Below are 10,932 nucleotides of genomic sequence, written 5' to 3' on the forward strand. Positions count from 1 at the left end.
ATTAATTAATGTTGGAAGAGATAACTGTATATATCATCCAAAAAATACAAGTGTGTCATGGTTGGTATCACCATAAGTACAACGTGATCAATGTGTATAAGAGTATAAAAATATACATGTCCATAGGTAAAATGTGATCAGCCAAAAAAATGATAGATGGGATACAAGAGTGTCTATCACTACTAGCTAGCATATATGTCGGGAGACAAAATGGCCAGCATAACCAAAAAATGCGAGACTAATGATCCACTACATACAAAATGGCCGGCACTATAAAAATTGCCCTATATATGGGATCGAATCTGCTACCTCACATCTGGTAGCTCTGCTCATGTCAAAGGCTTCGTGTAAGGGGACTGCAAGATATATAACGCACCATTTAGAACTTAAAAAAATGTACACGAATAGATATACATACCATAATGCAAGTTGGAAAAGACTATCAAAGTGTTTAGTTTTCTCACCTCTCCACCCCATCCCTTCAAGATCTCCAGCAGTCCTGCCAAGCCTTGCTTCTGTCCATACACCCTCTCCAACTTGGACGGCGCTCTCCCAGTGACCTCATACTATTGAACATAAATTTAAATTATAAAAAGTCAAATTTTTGGACAACACACGGCCAGTAAAAATATGCATAAGTAAAAGAGTGTTTAGTGCAAAAATCTTACAAAATCCTCCTCAAAATTGGCCCAGTCACCACTCCCAAGGTGATGGGATGATCTAGCCTCCACTCGAGCTCTGTCTGCGGGGCCTGTGCTACTGCTACCTATCTAGAGTAGTTGTCCTCTTCTCTCTGATAGCCCTTCACTCCTCTCTATTAAGCTAGCGAGGTCTGGTATCTGCAGTCTATGCATCACACCTCCGATGCTTCATGTAGTCGTGCATGCGCACCCCCATCCAGGTATCATCAAAGCATCCTTCGTAGAGGGCATGGGATAATCACAATGGAGCGTACTAATAATATAGTCCTTGGAGGATTTCTTCTGAGATCTCCAAGTGACCATCACAGTATGTTAAAAGACCTATCTACACAATTGGCGCATGTGACTCATAACCTGCTTCCTCTAAGGGGTCATGATGATCTCGCCAGTCGCACGATCGATGAGGTATGAGTACCCCTCTGGCACCTCCCTGCCATATACTGTCAAAGTCCTATCTAGAGAACCCTCATCGCTTGAAGCCTCTAGCATCTCCTCTATAGTGGTTGGGACACTCCTCGGCATGCTCTGAGCACTGTGCAACGGAGGTATAGGAGAAACTACATCATCATCCCCGCAACAAGGATGAGACGCTTATGAAAGTCTGATATGATGAATACTTTCGGCTCGAGGCCGATGCAATGGTATGCTTTGAGTGTGAAGGAGAGGTTTTTTGTGAGCGTGATCGTGAAGGAGGGGTTTGCTGTGAGTGCAATCGTGAAGGAGGGGGGGTCAGAGTCACAACTCTATCCATCACCCTATCTAGCTAATCGCGTGAAAGAGATTGCAAGAAGTGGTCTATGCCTGCATTGCTTGGACGAGCGCTGCTATCGTAATCACTCATATTGTCGTATCAAAGAGGAGGGGGAGATAGGTGACGTAAACCTGTAAGAGAATATAGAAACCTGCATGGAAAAAATAGATGAGACATACTGTGCTCTCTCTACATCTCTCTCATCAGTGTTCGGGAAAAAACATTTTATGAAACATACAAATTTCCTATACTTGACCTTTGTAACAGGAAAAATGGAAAAGTAGACCTCCTTTTTTAGCCATTCACTATTTTTAAGTTATTTTTTATCGGAATATCTCCTGTTACTCCTAGTCTAAAACGGCTATTTCAGATTTCCAACCGGCACAATTGTATACTGAGACACATATTTCCCAAACACTGTCTCTCATTGAACAATTTAAAAAATCTAATAAATAGAAATTTGTGGAATGGAAGTGTTTTGTTAAAGATATAGATTGAAGGCACTAGGCTATCTTTTCAAGGCATATAGCTTGTACAAAATATTATATTAGGCATCACCTATAGCATCTTGACACAAATCTAAAATAACTTGGAGTTCCATGGTTAGCTTTCTGTCTAAGGAGAAATCCATGTCATCTAAGTCTGCTACATCATCCTCTGCTGGTTGCACGTCCTCTGCTATATCATCCTTGGGTGCTTCTATTAGTACATCCTGTTGTGGTTGCTACATCCACCTACTCTGCTAGATCACTTTTGATTAGGTCGCAACCCTTATAAATTCAAGTACCTCATGGAGCCACTTGGATGATATACCACCATCGCTCATCAGACAGCTTCAGATAGAAAATAACCTGAGGATTTTGTGGTGAACTTTTAGTGTTTGTTGTCACATAAAATATAGACGTTTAGAGTTTAAAAACGTCTTTGGCAACATTATACAACCATTTGCATGGGTCTGTGGCCACAACTGCTCTATGATTCCCACCTCTTGTAAATCCACTTGAGCGCCGTGTCCTTTGCACCGCTAATGTGGTCCCACAACAGACTTCCAACATTTTTGAAGATATGCATTGGGTCTAGTAGATGAATGATGAGAAAGCTTCTCCAATAAGGTAGCTCAAATAGAATTGAAAACCTCTTCCTCCCATCGGGGAGGCCTACATGATTTTGCAGCTTCATATCTTCCCACCCCTTTGCACATATATGTGGCGATCTGCGTCCAAGGAATCCTTCATGAAATTTGTGTCCATCTTCTTAAGTGCACATGACCTATGTGCATGTAGTCCTAGCCCAAAAATTGGACATGCTAGATAGCCACTAGTTTGAAGAACTAAACACTCCCTATATTTAGGGAAGTCATGCATAGTCCACATAAGTATGCGTCTAATGTAAGCTGTTTGTCTATCAAGACACTTGCTTTTGTCCACCACCTTGATGCCAGACCACAAATCCTTAAGCTCATCAACAAGCGGCTGAAGATATACATCCATATTCTTTACCTTGTAACGACCGGGCATTATCAAGCTCAATATCAAATGCCCCTTCTTGCTTGTCATCCATGATGGAATGTTATAGTTCACAACTACTACGGGCCAGACACTATATGTTGTGGATTGTAAACCAAATGGATTAACCCCATCCATAGCCAAACCAAGCCGCAAATGACAAGGATCCTTTGCAAAGTTTGGCCATTTCTCATCGATGTGCTTCCGTGCCATGCAATCTGCAGGAATGCATTGTATACCATCTGTGGAGTGATTTTGGGAATGCCAAGACATGAGACCTAATAGAGCGGTACCTAAACATATTTAATTTGCAGTATTAGTGGATAATAGTTTTAACAAGTCAGCACTGATGTCTGGTGTTACAACAACTCATAGGCTCAAACTTAATATGGAGCCTCTTCTAGATGGTTCTCTAATTTTCTAGTGAATTGTTTGGGTTGTTTCAAAGTTATAATTTATTATAGCCCATGGAGTTTTTATTTTCAATGCTCAAACTTTGGTGTGAGCCTATTATTGCTAGCATTAAAATGATGATATATGTCTTTGATAATTATGGGTCGATAGAACCATACGCTCAAACTTAAGATGGAGCCTGTTCTAGATGGTTCTCTAATTTTCTAGTGAATTGTTTGGGTTGTAAATAGGCCAACAAGAAGTTGAAGATCATGATTCTCCAGCAAGTGGAAAGGAAGAAAAATCTCTCGACCTCCAAGAGAAACTAAATGATTCAAATGAAGGTAAGTGCTCTATAAGTATGAAAACAATATTGGTGTAGGTTGTTTTAACGGATATTAAGACAGGCTCAAAATTTATTTCTCTTGTGATGTTCTTGGAGCAATTGAAATTTATATATAGTCTTAGTATGTTATGGAGTCTAAACCATGTAGTTTGGATTATTTCAAAGTTGTATTTTTTTTTTTTTCCGAGAAAAGATCCTTTCATTAGTTATGTAAAAAAAACGCCCGTAGGGCTACAAAAGAGATCTCTCCTGCTCCTAACAGAGAGAAGAGCAGTGAATACATCATAGCAGCCCGGGAGACTCTCCCTAGGTGCTGCAAAATACAAGCATCAGTCTAAAGGACTGAGCGGCTAAATCATACAATGGGGGGGGGGAAGAGCCAAACAGGTGGCCTGTAGTGCCAACGGGGGGATCCCGTGTGTAGGGTGTAGAACGGGCCGCAGCGCCAAGTGGTATGAAAGGCCTGGCGCCGTAAAATCGCCTCATCCGAGTCTCCCCGGATGCGGTCGTACTGTCCTCGCAGGGTGTGGATCAACTCCTGCCAAATCCCCCGAACAGTCTCTGCTGGTGGCTCTAATCTCCCCTCAAAGGCCGTGAAGCACCGGGCCCTCCAGGTGAACCAGATGGTGAGGCTGCTGAGGAGCTCCCATCGTAAATCCCTCTCCTGTGTCCAGCTGTCGAACGAGAAATCCGGTGCCGGAACCAGGCGAGGCTGGCCCCTAATAAATCTGATGGCCTGACTGCCCTGCTCCATCTCATAGCCCATAGCAGGCCCTGACGAAGTCGACCAAGCAGCGGCACCCCACGTAAACATACCCTCTGGAGAGAGGGGGGCTAGAATACGCAGCATCCGCAGCCAAATCTGCTGTGCCTGAGGGCAGTCCCAAAGGCAATGTCTCTGTGTCTCCATAGGGTGGCCGCATCGGACGCAGGCCGCCGGAAGACCGCTATAAACAAGCCAAGTGCCAACTGCTGAGCCCCTGTGGGCGACCAGCCACTGAAAAGCCGAGATCCTGCGGGCCTGTCGACTAGCCCAGAGTCGAGCCCAGAAATCCTCCAGGAACTCCTGTGATAGTCCCTGCAATCGCCAATGCCCCGCTGCCGCTGGAGAAACCGTCCTCCTCGCCGTCAAAATATGCCGTCCCAGCCGAACAGTATACTGGAAAAATGTGATCTCTGTGGCCTCAAGGGATGCATAAGGATCATGCCACTCGTACTCTCCGGGGTCCCACTGTAGCCGGGCCAAGGGGCGCGCTGCATATGCCCATATACGCCAATCCGGGAGCACGTCAGCAGGGTCGGGGTCAATATGCCACTTCCGAGAAGCGGCAGCCACTACCCGAATCCTCTGAAAGGTGCACTCTGCAACCAAAGGCGACTCCACCTCCACTCTCTGGAGTCGGCCCTCATCCTGAATCTCATAATAGAGGCATCTGCCATCCTCAGTGCTAGCTCTGACAGCAATCAGGATCTCCAACTGTGTGAAGGCACCCATCCACCGTGGGGCCACTGGCTCGAGAGGTGTGAACCACTCCTCTGAAAGTGCCTCCTGAATATCATCCCTCATAATCAACCCCCCTCTGAAGTGACTCAGCCTCTCCACCTGGGTCTCCTCTGGTAGACTGCAGAAAGCCTGCCAGTCTCCAAAACTACGAGCTGGGCCTGCCGCTAAAGGTCCCCAGGCTAGACGAGGCCGAGAACCCAGCATATGACCCTGCTCTGTACGAACCGCTGGGCTCCAGATGAGCGGCTGCCTGGCCCGCTCCTCAACACAAGACGGAGGCCGCTGAGAGAGCCCCGGTCTCAGCAGCTCCCAAGCTCTCAGGATACTCAAAGCAAATCTGTCCTCCCATCCTCTACTGAGGCCTGTCCTCCTCATCTCTATGAATATCCAGCGAATCTCTGGTGCCCAAGTACCCCCTGCAGGAGGCGCCCGGGCCTGCAATCGCTGCAAGAGGAGCTCTTTCCAAGGCTCAGCGCCTGGAAGCAACCCCCGAACAATAAGCTTCCCCAATAAGGCTCTACTTTGATCGACTGGATCTATAATGCCCAAACCGCCCTGAGCCAGCGGGAGTGTAATAACTGCCCATGCAACCTTTGCCCGAGCTGGCTGACCGTCCCGCCCAGACCACAGAAAGTTCCTGATCAGCCTCTGTACCTGGCTGATGCAAGAGCTCGAAAAAATCCAGCAAGACGTAATGTACCACATAGTCGCTAACAGCACCTGATTTGCCACCACCACCCTCCCAGCCAAGGATAGTCGAGCTGTACTCCAATACAATAGCTTCTTCCGAATGCTCAGAAGAAGCGGGGCAATCTGCTGCTCAGGTGACAAATCGAGGCCAATCTGGCATCCCAAATACCGCACTGCTGTGCCGGGAGGAATCCATCTAAAACCGGGGTCCGGACTCCATGTCGGAGTGGGAGCACTACTGATCCAAAAGGCCACTGTCTTGCGCCAATTGATCAATGCTCCCGAAGCTGCACTAAAAACCTGGAGCGACTGCTCTGCCCGAATAAGATTGGCCTCTTGGCCATGCAAAAATAAGCCCGTGTCGTCTGCAAACTCAGCATCAAGCAAATCCTCCCCCCGGACTGGGAGCTGAAGTCCTCTCAAACCAACCTCCTCTGCCGTCAAATACATACTCATAGCCTCCGCAAAGAAGAGAAAAAGGAAAGGGGCGAGAGGACACCCCTGACGGACTGATCTGGTCAGCTCAAAACTCGGCCCCCGACCTCCTGCAATCAGCACCTGGCTGCAAGCTGTGGAATACAAAGCTGCCACCCCTCTGATCCATCCTGGCTCAAAGCCCAGGCGTAGCATAGTGCCCTCTAAGAATCCCCAATCAACTCTATCGTATGCCTTCTCAAAATCGAGAAGCATCACGACCAAGTCCTCGCCAAGAAACCTAGCTCGGGCCGTCGCCTCCCAGAAAGTAAAGATGTTGTCAAGGATACTGCGCTCCTTGACAAATCCTGTCTGAGTAGCATGAATCAACTCCCCCAGGAAGGGCTGGATCCTCAAACTCAAGGCCTTTGCCAAGACCTTGTATACAGTATTGAGGATCGTAATAGGCCTCCAATGCCGAATGTCATCCGATACTCCCTCCCCCTTGGGGATAAGATAGATCAAACCCTCTGAAAAGCTCTGCGGCATCACCCCAGTGTCCAAAACATGCTGAAAGCCCCTGCGGAGGCCTGGCCCCAAAAGGTCCCAATAGCGCATAAAAAAGGCCGGCGTCAGTCCGTCCTCCCCTGGGCAACTATGTCGCGGCAGGACCCTCAAGGCCTCGGCAAGCTCAATCTCTGACAGAGGCGCACCTAGAACTGTGCGCATATGGTCTGTGACCCTCCTCTGCACATGGGCCCAAACAGTCTGTCTGCATACATCTCGATCCTCAGTGGCTGGCTCCGCTGAAAGCAAGTCACGATAAAAGGCAGTGGCAATGGCTCTGATCTCCCCGAGCTCAGTAGCTATCGATCCATCCGGTCTAGCAAGCTGGCGAACCCCTGCTCGCGCATGACGGGGTCCAGTGATCTCAAAAAACTCCCCAGTCACTCTATCACCAAGCTGCGTCCACTGAGAGGCCTGACGACGATAGTAAAACTCATGTCTCTGCTCCTCTGCCTCTCTAACCTCCTGGCGTGCCTGGCTCAGCTGGGACGCCACCCACTCACATGCAGGCTGCTGCTCCTGAAGGCGCTGTAGCGAAGCAAGGCTGCGTCTCAGCCGTTGCTCCCGCTCGCGAATCTCTCCCAGTCGTGTCAAAGCTGCAGCGTGTAGAAAAGAGCTAAGATCAATGAGTCCCTGGGCACACTGGCCCGCTGCATCCTGGTCAGAGCACTGACTATCATGCCAGATCCTCTCAATGTCCTCAGCGAGACTGGGGTCTGCAAGTACCCTCTCTGGGATCCTCAACTGCAAGCTGGGCTCCCGTGTCCCCTCCTCCAAAGTCAGTATAACTGGCGCATGATCTGAAAATGAGGTGCCAGCAAGAATGCCGACGGAGCCCCCTCGCTCCCCCAACCAATCGCCCACATAAAAGCGATCAATCCGAGATAGATTAGTCCCTCCCTGCCGGCGATCCGACCGAGAGAAACCAAGACTGTCCTGAGACCGGGAGAAAGCCCCATGCTGCCATGCATCAGTGATCCTCAGTGTCATACAAAACCGGTCCCAAGCTGCAAGCTCCGTGCCGTGCACTGTAACATGACTGCCTCCCACCCTATCTGCCGGGTCCTCAAGCATGTTGAAGTCTCCCCCAACACACCAATGTGCGGCCTCTGGCAATGCATCTGTAACCTGAGTCCAGAACTCTGCTCTGGCACTAGCATGATTGGGCGCATAGATGTTGAGCACACCCAATAGCTCATCATGCATCCTCAGAATGACATACTGTGCTCTACCAGGCACAATGATCCCTCGGTCCACAATGGCCTGCCGCCATGCATCTGCAATAACCATGCATACTCCTCCCTGTCCACCCAACGGACCAAACCCTGCAGACCAGAAAGTGTCCCATCTACCAGGCATCACCGAACCATATCTCCGGATCCTGCTCTCACCCAAGTGGTGCTCCTGCATCATCAGAATGTCAATGCTGCCACCAACCAGACATCTCTGTAGCTCCTGCCTCAAGCAGCCTCGATAGCGTATAAAGTGTGCTCCGCCAAGGCCCTGTACATTCCATGAGATGATCCTCATGGATGTCCTACTGAGGTGGATGCTGTCTCAGCCGTACGGCGGGCCTTCGCAAGCGGCTTGGATGGAGAATAGTCCCCATCCGAACGGCTGCGAGTCTGCCCACCCGGTGTACTGCAAGAATCCCGGATCAGGCGCCAGTGGCTGTGACCCATGGCGACTGCCTCCTGCTCTGACATAGTAACCTCGTGAATGCTCACATATCCTGGGTCGCGCGCCAAATCTGCAACTATGCGCACGACCAAATGCCGAATCCCGGATGTATCCACACCCCCGGGATCCAAGACAAAATGAGCCAACTCCCAAAGTCGGCCTAGCACATCTGTAACCTCCAAATCGCTCATGTGATGAGAAAACTCAACTGCCTGAGTCTTCAACGTGCTGAGAGCGAGCTCTAGAGTCCACTCCCGGTCACAAGGTCCACATAGAGGGAACGAGAAGGCCACTGCTGAGTCTAGTGCCTCCTCCCCGCGGGCCGGAGGTATCACTACATGCACTCGGATGGGTGCTGGCTCATGGGGGCCCTCTGCTCCAAAAAGCCGTGTGAAGGTATAATCAAACGCCGCCGAGCGCTGTCGAATGCCGAGGCGACTCAGCCGACTACGAATAGATGAAATCCGTGAGGCCCTAATCGGCATAGGTCTCCTCTGAGATGCTCGAGCGAGGTCAGTGCTCAGCGCCCTCCGGACTGCAGGTGAGCGCCAGGGAGCTGCCAGGACCTCCCGGGAAGGCGAGGCGGGCGGAGGGGGAGGAGGGGGAGGCGAGGGAGGAGGAGAGGGAGCCGCTGCCGAGACCGGAGCGGGGGCGGGAGGAGGCGATGGTGGAAGCGAGGCGGTGGGAGGGGATGGGTGTGGGGGAGGTGAAGGAGGGGGAGCTGGCATCTCCTGGTCCTCGGTCGCTGCAGGGGTCTCCTCCTGAAGGGGAGCAAATCTGTTCCTCACGGGAACCCAGTGAGGCTGAGACTGTGGCTGCTGCTGCAGCGGTACCTGGGCGTGCTGCTGTGGCTGTCTCCCTCGACGGCGCCCCTGTCCAGGCTGCCACTCCGAGGTCTCTGTGGCCTGAGCAGGTGTCCCTGAGGCAGCCTGCCGAGCCGAATCTGTGGGCGGGCCATCCGTGGCCTGCTGCTGTGGTGAGGGCCGAGGTCTCCTGCGAGGGCAGGCCTTGGCCAAATGACCGACCTGCCTGCAAATGAAGCACTGGTTCGGGAGCCCCGAGAACTCCACTCTCTGATCTATCCAACCCCCCCCTATCCTAGGTAGCTGAATGACCTTAGGAAGGGAGGAGATGTCAGATACTAACACTCTGACCGAAGGTAGCCCAGCTGCTCTGGCCACCACTGAAGCTGCTGAGGGGCCCGTCTCAAGAACCGAGCCCACCAGTGCTCCGAGCCTGGAGAGGAGCGGAAGATACTCCCGGCGGAGACCAGGGAAACAAACTGTAATATGGAAGAGGCGCTCTCCCTGCTCCGCCGCAGCTGGGTCAAATCCATGCTGCCAAGGCCTGAAGAAAGCCCGAGCACCCCTGATATCCAGAGGACTCATGGCAAGGACCTTGGCAACGCTCTGGGCGGCCTCGAACTCGATCTGATAATGTCCCCGGCCCAAGAGCTGTACATCAAGGATCTTGCCCACATCTGCAAGAAGGCGAGCCTGAAGTAGATCCCTGATCTCCCCTCTGCTGGGGCGAGTGCCGACTATACGGCAGATGGTGGAGTGAGCCTGAAGGCGTTCCACCTCTGCGGTGAGGCTCGCTTCCTCTTCCGGCGAAAGAGAAAGCCTGATGGGGAGGACCTCGGTGGCGGGCGAGGGGGCTGCGGAAGAGTCCCTCTGAGACGAGGCGGGAGGAGTCTCCATCAGAGTCTGAAGCTCAAGCGAAGGCGAGGCGAAAGCGGAAAACCTGCAAGAAGCGGGCTGCACACCAAGAGGCGGAAGGACGGAAGACGAAGAGGGAAAAAAAAAAAACAAAAACCCCCAAGGGGTGAAAAGCAGCACGACAAAGGAGGGAAGGGGGGGGCGGCGAAAAGAGGAGAGGCCCAGAGGGGGGGGGGCGGCGACAACGCGAGAAGGAGGGAGGCGGGGCGCTGCTGAATGGAGGCGGCGAGAGCAGGCGAAGAGGCGGGGGGGCGACCAGGCGGCAGCGGGGGGGGGGATGGCGAACAGGCGGCAGCGGGGGGGAACAGGCGGCAGCGGGGGGGTGATGGCGAACAGGCGGCGAAATGGCGAAGAGGGGGGCGCAGCGGCGAGGAAGGAGGGGGGGGGGCGGCGCAGCAGCGAGGAAGGAGATGGGGGGCGCAGCAGCGAGCAGAGGGAAGCAAGCGGGGGGCGGAAGGAAAACAGGCGCGAGGAGGGGGGGGGGAGCGAGGGTGCGCAGAGCAGGGTGAGGCGGGGAGCTTCAGCGAGCGAGCAGGTGCCCTTATTAGAGGCGTCAGTTTAATGAAATGAAATTTCAAAGTTGTATTTTTAAAAATATTATTTCAAAGTAGATTAGGATTATTTGTTATCCTAATCTACTATGTTTCAATACAAAATCCTTTT

At 51.6% G+C, this 10,932-nt stretch overlaps 1 protein-coding gene across 2 annotated transcripts in view; it reads left to right on the top strand.

The window, feature by feature from the left end:
• Positions 1 to 3,782, top strand: part of LOC147626495 (uncharacterized) — a 73,756-nt gene extending 69,974 nt beyond the window's left edge. The window contains exon 3 of one of the 2 annotated variants that reach the window (XM_086816934.1): positions 3,602 to 3,782. In XM_086816934.1, coding sequence (XP_086673060.1) covers positions 3,602 to 3,732 — 131 coding nt within the window. In that variant the 3' untranslated portion in view covers positions 3,733 to 3,782. The remainder of the gene's footprint in view (positions 1 to 3,601) is intronic. The other variant, XM_086816933.1, reaches the window with a different exon arrangement.
• The last annotated feature ends 7,150 nt before the right edge of the window (positions 3,783 to 10,932 follow it).

The sequence above is a fragment of the Cibotium barometz genome, chromosome 22, assembly GCF_041138505.1.
Source record: "Cibotium barometz isolate CiBa-2024 chromosome 22, ASM4113850v1, whole genome shotgun sequence".
NCBI lineage: Eukaryota > Viridiplantae > Streptophyta > Polypodiopsida > Cyatheales > Cibotiaceae > Cibotium > Cibotium barometz.